Source organism: Alternaria arborescens (assembly GCF_004154835.1).
Source record: "Alternaria arborescens strain FERA 675 chromosome Unknown contig_58, whole genome shotgun sequence".
Taxonomy (NCBI): Eukaryota; Fungi; Ascomycota; class Dothideomycetes; order Pleosporales; family Pleosporaceae; genus Alternaria; species Alternaria arborescens.
Genome location: NW_021167913.1, coordinates 1 through 13,414, shown reverse-complemented (window position 1 = coordinate 13,414; position 13,414 = coordinate 1). Strand labels below are relative to the sequence as shown.

The window sequence follows — 13,414 nt, the reverse complement described above, 5'->3', positions numbered from 1 at the left end:
TTACTCGTCTGAGCGCATCAACACGCAAACCACTCTTCAACATGGCGCAAGCCAATCCCTCCGCACCGAACGAGCCCTCCACATCCTATGTCGACCCCACGTTCTCACTAGTGAACACATCGTGTCTTGATCTCTTACTCATAGAGCTTGTACCTATGGCATATCGCATAACAGCTGATCTCGCCGCACGAGAAGAGGAGTGGATTCATGGATCGTCGGCCACAAAGCCAAAACGATTGTCGGGCACAAGCAACGACGCGTCAAGCACGGCAGCAGGCACAGCAAGAGGAACAGATGGCGGGCCAGTGGGGGGAGGAGGTACTGCAACAGTGGACGAGGAAGAAGCAAGAGAGGCTGTTTTCCATCGACTAGAGAACTTGGGGTACAGGGTCGGATTGGGTGTGGTCGAACGGTACATCTGTCCCTCAGGTCATACTTGGGCTCTCAAGATCATTGCTAACATTCCACACAGATTCTCCCGAGACGCACCTCGACCAACAACACCTCTTGACTGCATCAAATTTCTGTGCAAAGATCTCTGGACGCTCCTCTTTAGAAAGCAGATTGATAACCTAAAGACCAATCACCGTGGCATCTACGTCCTCACGGACAATACCTTCAAACCCCTTGGCCGCATGTCGTTCGATACAAAGAAATACGACGCCGCCATGCAAGCAGCACTAGTAGCACAAACAGGCGATGTAGCGCTAGGTCGGGACGCGAATAGCCAGGCCAGGGTTCAGCCATTCCTGTACTTCCCAGCTGGTCTGATAAGAGGCTGTCTTGCAAGCTTGGGCATACAAGCGACAGTCACGGCAGAGAGTGCTGCGCTGCCCGGAGCTACGTTCCAGATCCGGACTGCGGGAGCGAAGAGCTAAGAGAATGGGCGAAGCGATATACCATCTGTTTTTCAGCGGCATTGTGCGGCGTTGAAGGGTCCTATCGAGTTGATGTACTTGAGTGGCCATGGAATTACTTCCGGCGAAGAACCGCTTGGGTCAAAAAGCGGCTTCTCACGCTTATGCGTGGTTGTCCGCATAGCTATGCCCTCTTACAACAACTGCAGTAAAGAAGAAAAACTATCGACTCAGCACACCGATTGTAGTCAGCACGCCCGTACTTTCTAACCGTTCTTACTTTACAATTAGGTCAGCCCTAAATAAACGCCGTGTTGTCCTAGCAACCTACATATCTTCAGCCTGGCGTGTACAACGTCCTCCAATATCTACGTACGGAAACTCAAATGTGCCGGCTCTCTCGAATATGAGCCTAATAGCTGAAGCTGTTTTCTCTCAACCATACGAACAAGAAGTCATGGTAGCACACCATGACTCAAAGCCGATATCTTGACACATGTCTCAGCCTCACCTGCAGACTGATAAACTCTCACTCACATGCATTCTTCCTGTTCGTCTTGATTTCATTGGTCTGAGCCCAAGCGCTCGTCTCGGATCTCACGAAACGTTCTAGTGGTCTAGTTAGCACTGCAATATTGCACCACTGGGCTATTGCTTCCAATAAAGATAATGTTCTCCGTAAGATCAAACGATCCACCTTTACGAGGAAGAAGAGTATAGGTCAGAGGACAGCGTGGCCGGTTCGGGGTGTGGGAGATATCAGGTGTAACCATGACTCGGAGAAAGACAGGCAGCAGAAGTCCGCATAGTAAGAACGGGTAGTCGGATTCAATGTGCGTCGCCTCGAGTCGGGCGTTCTTGTCCTGGGTAGAATGCATATACTATACAACTACGCGACGATTTTCGGGGGTCTTCCCAAGGGAGTCAAGAGGTCATGCAATCCCGGTTCGGTTCTGGTGACAAAGGCATCTGGCTTGTAGCAGCGGCAGCGTTCCAGCAGGCTGTCAGTGAGCTTGACGGCATTGAAGCTTCCTAAGAGCGCTACAGTGGCTGCAGGAACGGTGCGTTCGAGATATGGACGAGACATGAGGAGCTGAAGCTATTCATTATGGGACTAACCAACGACGTCGAAATGCTGAATACTGTCACATGTACCGAAGTAACGGGATACAGATTTACACCACTATTCATTGACATCGCCTGGAAATATTAAGTTCACGCTCTCCAAATCTACTTATCTGACTCCAATTGGAGCTGTTAGGTAGCTCCAACTTTCACCCCAGCGATTCGTCGTTCGCGGGGTAGATTGCTAACCGAACAGGGGGTTTATCAATTGCTCGACGTGCCGCTTTCGGCAGCTGCATCCCTACCTCAAACATGACATCACGGCCTTAGCAACAAGCATCTCAGCGGCAGGCCTACTGCTAGCATGTTTCTTATCTCGACTTGACGAACAGTTATCGGAGACGTCGTCGCGTTGGGAGCGTTTCACGCAGCCCAAGTACGCCGCACAGCTAGGTAATCTAACTGGACAGACTATCCGTCATGGTCTCGTACATGCGGAGATTTCTCGATTCTGGCTTATCACACGAGGCGCCCATGTCGTGCCGTTGGATCGTCGCTGCAACTACTATTTTGCAACCCGTTTTGCCTATCACACCAATCGAGGTTGAGCATCATGTTGTACTATCGCCGCGGAAACGCCGTAGGCGGCGAACTGCTCCTCGAGTATAATGGCAGTATCTCTACAGACCCTGGTCGGTATTTGGAGTCGGTATGGCTGTAGGGAATATGTTAATATAATCGCTTTCCTGGAAACAGAGAACCTGAGGAGTTTTCCAGCCTCTACATCCACTTGTTGAAGCCTTCACAATGGCAGACACGACCAAGATACCTCTCCCAGTGGGAGCCGGCTATGGTACGTTCCCTACAATTTCACCCAATGATCACAGCTGAACCTTCCAGGCGTCGTCGTTGGCATCGGCTTCTTCTTCGCTTTTCTCATGATGGGAATCTCGTGGCTCCAAAATAGATACACACGCTACTCAACACAATCATCCGAAGAGTTCAACACTGCGTCGCGCTCAGTCAAACCCGGTCTCATCGCTTCTGGTATCGTTTCTGCATGGACATGGGCTGCCACTCTGCTCCAATCCTCTACCGTAGCATACCAATATGGTGTCGCAGGGCCGTTCTGGTAAGTTTTGCCTATACGAAATGTATGTGAGACATACACTGACTTCGTATCTTCAAATCTGCAGGTACGCTGCTGGGGCTACAGTTCAGATTCTCATGTTCTCGATCCTGGCTTGCAAGGTCAAGCAGAACGCGCCGAGATGTCATACATACCTTGAAATCGTAAAAGCGAGATACGGGACAGTTGCACATCTAGTGTTTATGGTCTTCGCGTTTGTGACGAACATTTTGGTGGGCAGCCAGCTCTTGTTGGGCGGAAGTGCAGTCGTCACTAGCTTGACGGGCATGCCGGTGTATGCTGCTGTATTCTTGATTCCAGTTGGTGAGTAATGTCTAAGAAGTCTACTCCGGAGATGTGCTAATAGAGACAGGTGTCTGTGCCTACGTTATCCTCGGTGGTCTGCGAGCGACTTTTATCTGCGACTACAGCCACACCTTGATCCTTATGATCATCATCCTCTATTTTATGTTCAACGCATACGCTATCAGCCCTCTAATCGGCTCACCCAGCGAGATGTACGAGCTGCTCAAAAAAGCTGGGACCCAACGCCCAGTCAGTGGGAATCAGGACGGCTCATACGTCACTTTGAAGTCGAACTTTGGCTTAATATTCGGTGTCATCCAATTATGCTCTGGATCTGGAACCGTTTTCCTTGATCAAGCTTACTGGCAGCGTGCGATCGCCTCCAAACCTTCTACTGCCGTACGGGCGTATCTCCTAGGAGGGATTGCCTGGTTCGCTATCCCATTCGGCTTTTCGACAACGCTTGGTCTTGCAGCTGTGGCGCTCACCGATAACCCACGCTTTCCCACTTACCCAGAGGTACCTACCTCTGGCCAAATCTCATCCGGTCTAGCGGCGGCCTTCGCTGCGGAGACATTGATGGGACAGGGAGGTGCTGTTGCACTGCTGGTGGTTCTCTTCATGGCAGTCACGTCATGCGCGTCTGCAGAACTCATCGCCGTTTCTTCGTTGCTGACATTCGACGTTTACAAGGAATACGTTTCACCCAAAGCTTCACCAAAGCAGTTGGTCTTCGTTTCGCACATTATGATATGCGTTTTCGGATTGATCATGTCTGTGTTCGCCTGCATCTGGAATGCGGCATCGATCGATCTTGGATGGCTTTTCCTGTACGTTTTCCCCTATCTCATGGCTACTATATCATCTTTACTAACATGTTGAAGCGTTATGGGTTTGCTAATCGGTGGCGCTGTGTTCCCGACCGCCTTCGCCATAACATGGCGAAAACAAAGCAAAGTTGCCGCTATATCTGGTTGTCTCTCTGGTCTTGCCGCAGGTCTCACTGCATGGCTAGCGACTGCAAAGAGTTATTACGGCGAGATCACTGTAGAGACTACTGGCATGTCATATCCAACGCTCGCAGGCAATCTGGCAGCCATCATGACCGGACTCATTGTAACAACCACAATCACTTTGATCAAGCCGGACAATTTCGACTGGGAAATCACTCGTGCTATCAACGCCGTCGTTACTGATGGAGTAGATAACACTGCAACGCCGAGAGATGCTTCCACACCTGAACTCTCTGATGCTGGCGAAAAGAAGATTGCAGCCGATGCCACCACACAACCCGAAGCAGCCGCAGCAGAGCTTCCACATCATCTAGCTCCCCCACTAGAGGAGAAAGACGACCCTTCCACACTCCGTCGCGCTTTCAAGCTCGCCTGTATCTCCGCATTCCTGTTGACCTTCATCTTGGACTTCCTTCTCCCCATGCCCATGTTCTTCTCGCACTACATCTTCTCTCAGGGCTTTTTCACTGCATGGGTGGTAATAAGCTTTATTTGGGTATTTGCCAGTAGTGCGATTAGTTGTCTGTTGCCAATCTGGGAGACCCGAGGGAGTTTTGCGAGACTGTTTAGGAAGATTGGTGAGGATCTCAGGAAGAAAAGTTGAACTGTGAATTACACACTGTAAATAAGGCTTGTCTACATTTAGTTTATGTGAACAGGAATACGATCTATAGAAACAGTCAAAAGTATGTATAGATTCGTATCTTGACATGAGACTGAACGCAGATGTCGCATTTGTCATAAAAAGCTATGGATCGAACGACATAGCGTTCAACAAGACAATGACTATAATCTCGTCCGCGCTGCTTAGAAAAATCTACTACGTAGCCCCTAGTTAAAACATTTTCTTCATAAAATTCCCAGACAGATCAAAGCAAGGTAGGTCGCCCCTGCGCCCTTTCCAAACCATGGTACTACTAGCTCATGCATTATTAAGACTCATCGCCATATCCTCTACCACCTATCTTCCAGAAACAAAGACACCTCTATTTTATGTTCACCAAGCAACACGAATACATACTCAGCAGATAGGCATGTAGAAGAATATCGTTCCTTGCTCTTCTTCTCCTCTTGCAGCTACACTCTTCTTTGGCGGTCGACCTGAAGGGTGGGGTTTGCGCTTACCCATTCTAAGGAAAAGCCGCACGGTGTTTTTTGTCAATGGCATACCAGCCCGTTCAGCATACCCATCACCTCACTGCAGTGGCTCGTTGACATGGCGCCTTCACCACCAACACCTCGAACTGCGTCTTCGTCGATTCCAAATTTCACAACCTCTATACGAACAACGTCTACAGAATCCTCCACTATCCTCTCTGCTTACACAGTATCAAACTCAACCATATTATTTACTTGCGCCGAGCAATCCTACATGTTCTGCAAAGCCGTCTATTTCTCAGACGCCAACACTGCCCGTCCTATCCTCTTGACTTCAGACCCTAAAGAACAAAAGAAGCATGGTCAGAAGGTCAAGAACTTCGATCTCAATGGATGGGGAAGAGTGAAACGTAGGGTTGCTAGAGTGGGGAATTGGTACAAGTATACGGATACTAAGAATAAGCATATGAGGAGTGTCTTGCTAGGGACACAAGGAAGAGAAATAGCAGAAGCGGCTCGGAGAGATCGTATCTGGGGGATCGGGTACAGATCAGATGAAGCAGAAACGTACAGAGATTCTTGGGGGAGAGAATCTGTTAGGGAGGTGTTTGATGAATGTAAGAGATAGGATTGTGGAAATTGACAAAAAGATGGCAGAAAGGGACCCGGAAGGGAATGAAGACTGGGAGTGGGACGGACTGCTAGGCGATGAGGAGGCTTTCGAATGGCTTGCTGGTGCTGAAGTCCCAGAAAGATGAGATTTAGAGTTCCTCCACCTCTTCCTCGTGAGGCCGCGGCCCATGCCTCTCCAAATCCTCAACCACCAACCTCGCCACTATAGCATGTCCCTTTGGTCTCAGATGGAAAACTCTCTTGTAACTATCTGGCAACAACCAATGGATCGAATCGCCCAACCATCCTTCTCCTTCTATTCCTCCGTCTTTTCCTCCTTTCGTCTTGTTCACAAATCCCTTGTCAGGATCAAATGTCCAGTCAGGATGCTGCTCGAGCGTCTTATTGATATCCCTCGCGATACCACCCTGGAATGAGTGTTTAGGTACATCGTCGCCAGTGCGGTTCTGTAGTGCAGTCTTATTCTCGCCTGTATCGACGGTGTTCCACTCGTAGAATGCCAAACCGAGGCGATTGGGGTCAGGTTCTAGGACGTCTTTTTCGCAGTACCGACCGCGTGCTGCAGAGATGTGCGCGTTATAGTCGATGAAACGGACATTTGTGCCAGCATCTCTTACGGCTTTGGATAGTATGGTATTGACGTTGTGGACCATATCGTTCAGTTCCAGTCTCAATTCGCGCTTGAGATATTGTTTCGTCCATTCCACGTCTTTCCAGACGGCCCAGGTTACGTTGTCGCATGTTTCGTCGTCAGTTCCGAAAAAGCCTGCGTAGCCTGTGTAATAGATAATGCCATGTTCTAGATTCATCTTCGGCTTCGCAGCTTCAATGAGCAGTGTCACGTTGTGATAGAGTTCCGTTTCATTCGCGATCTTCGTGCGCGCTTCGTCAATGGCTTGTCGGCACGAGTCTTCGGCTGACATGTAGAACTGGTATACGCAGTTACTCAGTAAAGGTGTTAGCCCGATATCGTTTCCGCCGGCGGACATAGTGAGCAAGTCTAGGTTATCCTGCAAAGCAGGAATCTGCTTTTCGAGGATCTCGGTGCTTGTAGCGCCAGAGCAAGCGAGGAACTGGTGTGTTCGGTTAGGGTTATCACCGAGGAGAGAGGTTTGAAGGATGTTTGGATATGATTGTGCGTATCGCGAGCATAGCCAATCGAGACGGTCTCCTGACCCGAGACCGGCGGAGTAGGAGTCGCCTACTGAGGCGAAGCGTTGGATCCATGGGAATTTGAGGACAGCCTCGTTAACACGAGATTGTACTGCACTATTGGAGAAGTCGGGAAAGATGGTAACTAAGAGCCACTTGTTGAAGTTAAGAATAAACATGGTGCCAGCACTAGGAAAGTATATAGTTTGAGTAGAAGGTAGGATGCGAGTCCCTACGACGGTATCATTAAGCAGTATGACGATGATGCATTGTGGACGGCAAACATATCAAGGGGTTTTTCTTGTCGTTGTTGCCTTGTCATGCCGATGGAGCGCGGCCGTCACGCGCCGTAAGCTGAACTCTTCATGCGCGAATCGAGGGCGCACGCGGTGATGATTGGACCACGAGTGGCTGGAATCAACATTTAGCTCAACACCATCTCGACAGGTCTTTATGAGTTGAAGATCCTAGAATACAGCTTCTCATGTCTTCCAACCCAAAGATCCATGACTGGCACACTCTGCCCCGCATCTTGGACTGTCTTGTCCCACCCCTCATCGACCAGCCCACGTATCCTATCCTGTAGCTCGGCGCTTGCCAGTACCGCTTGGGCTTGGTAAGGGCCCATGACGCTCGCCCTCACAGCGGCACTCACTACAGTCCGCGCATGTGAGAAGAGGAACAAGTAGGCGGCTTGTTGCAGCGGAACGGCTAGAATGCTCGTAACAAGTCCCCAAAGCGGCGCGAGATGCACGTTGATGAGTTCCGAAGTACGCAGGGCAGCAGAAAACGACTTGAGCGCGCTGATAGCCGCCTCGCTACTCATTGTTCCATGCATAGCATCTTGAGACGCGTGGTCCTTGGGCGTGTTGTACTGCGTCCGAAAGCTACGGTCCCAAACTGCAAGTAACGCGCGCCCCTGTGCTATGCTCGCCCGTCGCGCAACAGTGCACGGTGTGCTCGCGTCGAAGTCATTGTCCAACGTCTCAATGTCCTCTGGGTGGCGGTAGCCGGCCAGGACGTAGGGAAGCGATGTGCTTGCGAGGGTCGAAAGCGATAAGCGGAGGAAAGTGTGGAACGCGGGTAGCTGTGACGCCGACGGCGGCGACGGCCTGTGATGGGCGAGGTACGACTCTAGTCCGCTGCTAAAGGCGAAGGAGCCGAGTGGCAGGGCAGAGTCTGCGAGCAGAAGAAGAGCGTGCAGTGCTGCGCATGTTAACAGCTGTGGTGGCAGGTGTGCCGCGATAACGCACCTGCGTCATTGGCGGGCGATGAAGATGTCGCTGCGACATTGTCTGGATTCAGTCGGGCTTTCGCATTGTGTAAACGTCTTTCAAGATCTTCAATCTCCTCCTGGAGAGCTTTCTCATCTGGAGACGGTTGTGTCATCGTGTGAGTCGGAGCGAAGATGCAGCTACTGTAGGGTACAAACTGCGGCTCGGCGACATTTCCGAACATAGACGAGTATCCATTTGGGCGCATGCATAGTCTTTACACATGCATCGAGTCTAGTCTGAAAGCAGGCATATATCTCATTGTTGTTCCATTCCATTTCGTAGCATCAAAATATAGTCATGATAATCGTAGTCATTTACCCGCATCCAGAACTCCAGAAAGACCAGCCCATCAAAGCCATAGAAGGGGGTATACGTGAAGCCGTTGCGCCAAAGAATAAAACCAATGCTCCACCTTCTAGGCAAGCGTGATGGTAACGTCATGCCTATGCGCCCTCCTCCTTCGCATCCTTCTTGGGGATATCAGCGAACATCAATGTGCCGCTACCCTTGTTTGACTCCAAGTTCTTCGAGCTTGTCTTCTTAAACAGCGTCTGTGGCTTCGACCTATGCTCACATTAGTCTACATTCTTTTTTGTATACAGTCACAAAGTAACTTACTTCTTCATGGCATGTTTGGTCTTGAAAGCTTGCAACTTCTGTGTAGCAGGACTCATGATTTCGTCCGACGGCGAAACAAACTTTTGCTCTCTGATACATGGTCAATAATGCAAAGTGTGGTGCTGCATGTACAAGGAAACTCACGGCTCGCTGTCAAGACGCGACTGCAGAACTCGGCGGTGGTAGTCGAGGCTTTTGGCATCCTTCTTCTCCAATCCCTTCTCTGGTGAAGGCACGGGCTTGACTTGCGCGTTGGTGTCGCGAGGAGTAAGGACTTTGGAGGCCATTATTGTGGGGTGGTCGTGGTTGTAGAAGGCGTGTATGTTGGTCAAAAGTTTTCAGATTCAATCGTCTTTAGGATGTACTGAAAGGTTGGAGATGTTGTAGTTTGCGTTGAAGAGTAAGGTCTGGACGGGGCTTGATATATGTCGTCGTGGTGGTCACAGTAGTCATGTTCAAGGGTGTTTATAGTAGCCTGTCGCGTGGGGCAACGGCGAGGAACGCGTTGCGAACGTCATGGCCCAGGGCTGCACCCCTACTCTGACAGACCCTGCACCTGGTCTTACCTTCCACTTTGAAATGACGGCTCAAACATGGTTGGCTGTCACTTAACGTTCTCGCTAGTGTACCGGTCCAAGGTGGCCGCCCATTGCCATGTGTGAGTCAAAGGTTATATCGGGTCACTATATGGCCAAACAGTACATGGTATCTGGATTTGCATTCTCTCATTTGGCCGCTCCAGCGACCGAGCTCCGCGAGGCCCATGGAAGCCATCTAACCCCATCCATGGAAAATATCACCAGCCAACCGACAGACAAACTCCGTGAATCTAGTAAAACACGCTAACACATGTCGTCCGAACATGCTCCGCAACTATGATCGTACATTGTCTCGCGCTCTTGCGCTGCCGAATACCAACGCCATGAAATAGGCTGAAAGCCGTCCGCAAAACACCAACGTATCCCAAACTCGGTTCCGTGCTTAACTTCAAAATTTGCCTTCAACTATATTGTGAACTTGTAAAAAAGGATGGCGCAAGGAAACGCAGGTGATGTACATGGGGGCAAAATGCAGAGAATATGAAAAAGGGTATCCGGCTTGAAAAGTTCTCATAGATGCACACGCATCGTGTCATTGCTGCCAAACGCCTTGCCGCAATTCGGGCACTTCCTCGCGCGGTTGGTCAGTCGATCTTGTACGCATTGGTCGCAGAACATGTGCCCGCAAGTCTTGATGACCGTGTTCTTAAGTTTGCTCTTGCAAATCTGACACTGAATCAACAGCTCCATAGTCGACACTTCAGAACTCTGGTTAGCGGTGCTCTTCTTCTTGTAAATCTGCACTTGCTTCTCCAGTCCAGTGACTTGAGCAGCCAGCTTGTCCCGCTCGGTTTCCGATTCGCGTTGAGCGTGTTTTGCCGCAAGGCATGTCGCATCCTTGGCTTCGACAACCTTTTTGAGTTCTGCTATCTGGCTGACGTGACCTTCAGAAGTGATGGCGTTCTCGCTGACCTTCTGTTGCAGTTGGCGGTGCTGGGTAGAAAGATCGTCCATTTGGGATCGCATTTCGGCACACTGCTTCTCTAGTTTGTCCACCAGTGACCGGCTGAGTGAATCCGCCTCTTTCAGCTGCGCCACTACTTCAGTGGCTTTGGTAGCCTGGGCGCGGAGGATGCGAGTCTGCTGTTCCAATTCTCCTTTGGTCTTCATGGCCGCAAAGAACTTCTGGTCCGCTTTGGCTTTGTCTGCATGTGCCTTGGCAATGTTTTCTTCCCAAGCAGCGATCTCGGTGATCTTCTTGCTTGCAATCGCCTGCGCCTTTTTCCATGCGGACTCCATAGAGGGAAGCTCGTTGCCCAAAATCTTGCATTGGCTTTCGAGCTTGGCGATCTTGTTACGCAACTGCTCCGGTGTCAAGTCTTCCAGTCCAGAGGATTCCTGGCCTTCTGAGCTTTGCTGTTCCGCAATCTGTAGTCGCAGTCGCTCGCATTCGGATTCCAGCGCCGCGATGCGGCTATCGCATGCGCTCACGAGCTGTTTGGATTGCTCAATGGATTCCTTGGAATCTTTGTGGCTGGCTTCCAAGACGTTGTTCTTGGTCACAAGTTCATCCCGGGCGTTTCGAATGCGAGCACAATTCGCTTCCGCTTGCGAAACGTGGCTTGCACTGTCTGCCAGACTAGCACGAACCTCGTCATCCACTTTGATCCTGTACGCCGTTCGCTCTGCCTGGAATTTCTGCGCTTCTTCCCGCAAGGTGATGTTGGTGGCTTCAAGATTATTGATGCGCTTGATCACGTCTTCATGCTGGTTCTTGATAGCTTTGAAAAGATCGGTCTTCGCATAATCATCGTCCGACAGGCCGGTAAGCTTCACTTTCAGTGCTGAAACCTCCTCGGTGAGCTTTTTGTTCTCCTGCTCGATCTGTTCAAGTTGCTCTTTCCTTTTGGCTGCCTCAGCTAGAGCCTGTTTTTTCGCTGTTTCCAACTCTTCACTGATGGGGCCTGGCGAGGTACCATTGCTGGCTTCTGTTCCATTGCTGGCAGATGGTGCCTCCTCTTTCACAGCCGCACTAGTGCCGACCGCTGATTGCTCGAGTTTCTGAACCTGGGCGCTCTTAAGCCGGTCGAGCTTCTTCTCAGCAACCAGATAACGATGAGTAGCGGTATCCAGGCGGTCAGATAATTGCTCTTTCTCGGTAGTGACGCGTTGCAGGCGCACAACGTGATCCTTCTCGGTGACCAAGAGTTCTGACAGCTTCTGTTGGAGAGTCGCAACCTCGGGACTGCTTGCGGGATATCTCGCAAAGAGGTCGGTAAGCGATGCAAGTATCTTGTCTTTGCGATCAGACAGGTGTTTCTTAAAAGTCTGATTGTCCTGGCATAAGAGCGCAGCGGGCACAGCCTGGATAGCATCGGCCTGAGCTGATGATGCAGGCAGTTTATCACCGCCCAGGAGTTTGATTTCATCGATAAGCTAAGCAGCAATTAGCATCATCTCAATCAAATTCCAGGGGTGTACTGACCTGATCAAACCAAGCGTCGATTATGCGTAGGTGGTCATCGTGGTACTTGGAACGGCCCTCCAACTCGTTTAGTTGTGACTCGACGGTGGCCTTTTCGCGTTTGAACTCGCGCATCTGCCTCAGAATGGCATCCTTCTGGAAAGACTGTAGATTCGAAGAGTCAGCGGGAGTGTGCGCCGAGGGCGTAGGAGGAGGGCGGGAGGTAATCGGGGGGCGAACCTCGATGTCATCTTTCCACGGCAAGTCAGCGTCTGGGTGGGAGCGAGCACCGTTGACAGTCACGGCTTGCCTCTTAGCGGGAGGAGCTTGATCGTCGGCGATGGGCCGTTTTCGGTCCTCCATCTTGACAGCGTCAAGCGATGGGGGTGCGACGGTCCTGGCTTCGAGCCTCATCGAGGAGACACGGGTGTCGTAGATAGGGCAGCGAAGACGCGCGCGCTCTATCGGGTCATGAAAGGAGATGTTAGAGCGGATGGAGGACAGGCAGGGGGGCGGGCGGGCGAAGAGAAACGGGAGGAGGTCGGGTGTCGTGTGAGGCCAGAGAGAGGGTGGGTGAGGAGAGTCGAGCGAAGAGAGTTCGTTAGCTGCTGGCTGGGCTGCCAAGAGCTAGTGTCGCGCTAGCACCTGGTCTGTGTTTCCACGACGCGACCATGTTCCGTCCTGTACAATCCCCACCAATGTGAGAAAGAGTGGACAGCAGCCATACGCTGCCTTCATACACACATACACCATGTCTGCCGAGGACGCTTCAGGCGGCGACAAAGCGCCTGCGTCTGCACCTGCGCCAAAACCGGCGGCGGCGACTTTCAGTTCCTTCATCAATAGTGAGTCGTCCCAAGTCTGCCCGCTATCTATGCTGAGCCGCGGTCAGAAAACACGACAGGCAAGAAATTTGCACCTAAAGCCGCACGACGGAGACCTGGCGCCGCTGCTCCTGCTCCTGCTCCTGCCCCAACTCCCACGCCTTCTGCTGCGCCAGAGACACCGGCGGCGACTGCCGAATCGCAAACTTCACAGACTCAACTCGAGACCTCGCATGCGCCCGTCACTGAAGCTCCGAATGTCCCACAGTTGCCCACACCAGCTGCCACCCAGGAACCCGCAGCAGAGACTGCTTCTCAACCCGCCCCGAGTACAGCCGAATCCTCAACAGCGCTTCCACAGCCAACCCCCACCCCGCCCCCCACCCCACACCCCCCCCACCCCCCTCTCCTCAACACAACCCCCCACCCCCCCAAACCC

The 13,414-nt window shown here is 51.4% G+C and overlaps 8 protein-coding genes across 8 annotated transcripts; 4 read left to right on the top strand and 4 right to left on the bottom strand.

Annotated features, from left to right (window-relative positions):
* Positions 1–41: 41 nt before the first annotated feature.
* AA0111_g11794 (hypothetical protein) lies at positions 42–878 on the top strand (the record flags this gene model as incomplete). Its single annotated transcript, XM_028645699.1, has 2 exons — positions 42–412; positions 473–878. 2 exons carry the CDS (start codon positions 42–44, stop codon positions 876–878), a joined length of 777 nt encoding a protein of 258 aa, XP_028500591.1.
* A 1,851-nt stretch (positions 879–2,729) lies between these two features.
* Positions 2,730–4,974, top strand: AA0111_g11793 (Urea active transporter; the record flags this gene model as incomplete). Its single annotated transcript, XM_028645698.1, has 5 exons — positions 2,730–2,775; positions 2,823–3,054; positions 3,119–3,375; positions 3,425–4,187; positions 4,242–4,974. The coding sequence occupies 5 exons, from the start codon at positions 2,730–2,732 to the stop codon at positions 4,972–4,974; spliced, it is 2,031 nt and encodes a 676-aa protein (XP_028500596.1).
* Positions 4,975–6,118: 1,144 nt separating this feature from the next.
* Positions 6,119–6,226, top strand: AA0111_g11792 (hypothetical protein; the record flags this gene model as incomplete). Its single annotated transcript, XM_028645697.1, has 1 exon — positions 6,119–6,226. The coding sequence occupies one exon, from the start codon at positions 6,119–6,121 to the stop codon at positions 6,224–6,226; it is 108 nt and encodes a 35-aa protein (XP_028500597.1).
* Positions 6,227–6,229: 3 nt separating this feature from the next.
* On the bottom strand, positions 6,230–7,432 carry AA0111_g11791 (hypothetical protein; the record flags this gene model as incomplete). Its single annotated transcript, XM_028645696.1, has 1 exon — positions 6,230–7,432. The coding sequence occupies one exon, from the start codon at positions 7,430–7,432 to the stop codon at positions 6,230–6,232; it is 1,203 nt and encodes a 400-aa protein (XP_028500594.1).
* Positions 7,433–7,704: 272 nt separating this feature from the next.
* Positions 7,705–8,642, bottom strand: AA0111_g11790 (hypothetical protein; the record flags this gene model as incomplete). The annotated part of the gene is made up of 2 exons (XM_028645695.1): positions 7,705–8,459; positions 8,507–8,642. The coding sequence occupies 2 exons, from the start codon at positions 8,640–8,642 to the stop codon at positions 7,705–7,707; spliced, it is 891 nt and encodes a 296-aa protein (XP_028500595.1).
* Positions 8,643–8,973: 331 nt separating this feature from the next.
* AA0111_g11789 (hypothetical protein) lies at positions 8,974–9,435 on the bottom strand (the record flags this gene model as incomplete). The annotated part of the gene is made up of 3 exons (XM_028645693.1): positions 8,974–9,094; positions 9,149–9,238; positions 9,293–9,435. 3 exons carry the CDS (start codon positions 9,433–9,435, stop codon positions 8,974–8,976), a joined length of 354 nt encoding a protein of 117 aa, XP_028500616.1.
* An 822-nt stretch (positions 9,436–10,257) lies between these two features.
* On the bottom strand, positions 10,258–12,514 carry AA0111_g11788 (E3 ubiquitin-protein ligase; the record flags this gene model as incomplete). The annotated part of the gene is made up of 3 exons (XM_028645692.1): positions 10,258–12,123; positions 12,173–12,316; positions 12,392–12,514. 3 exons carry the CDS (start codon positions 12,512–12,514, stop codon positions 10,258–10,260), a joined length of 2,133 nt encoding a protein of 710 aa, XP_028500615.1.
* A 388-nt stretch (positions 12,515–12,902) lies between these two features.
* Positions 12,903–13,414, top strand: AA0111_g11787 (hypothetical protein; the record flags this gene model as incomplete). The annotated part of the gene is made up of 2 exons (XM_028645691.1): positions 12,903–12,996; positions 13,044–13,414. Coding segments are annotated over 2 exons (465 nt in total), but the record flags the coding sequence as incomplete, so codon positions are not given.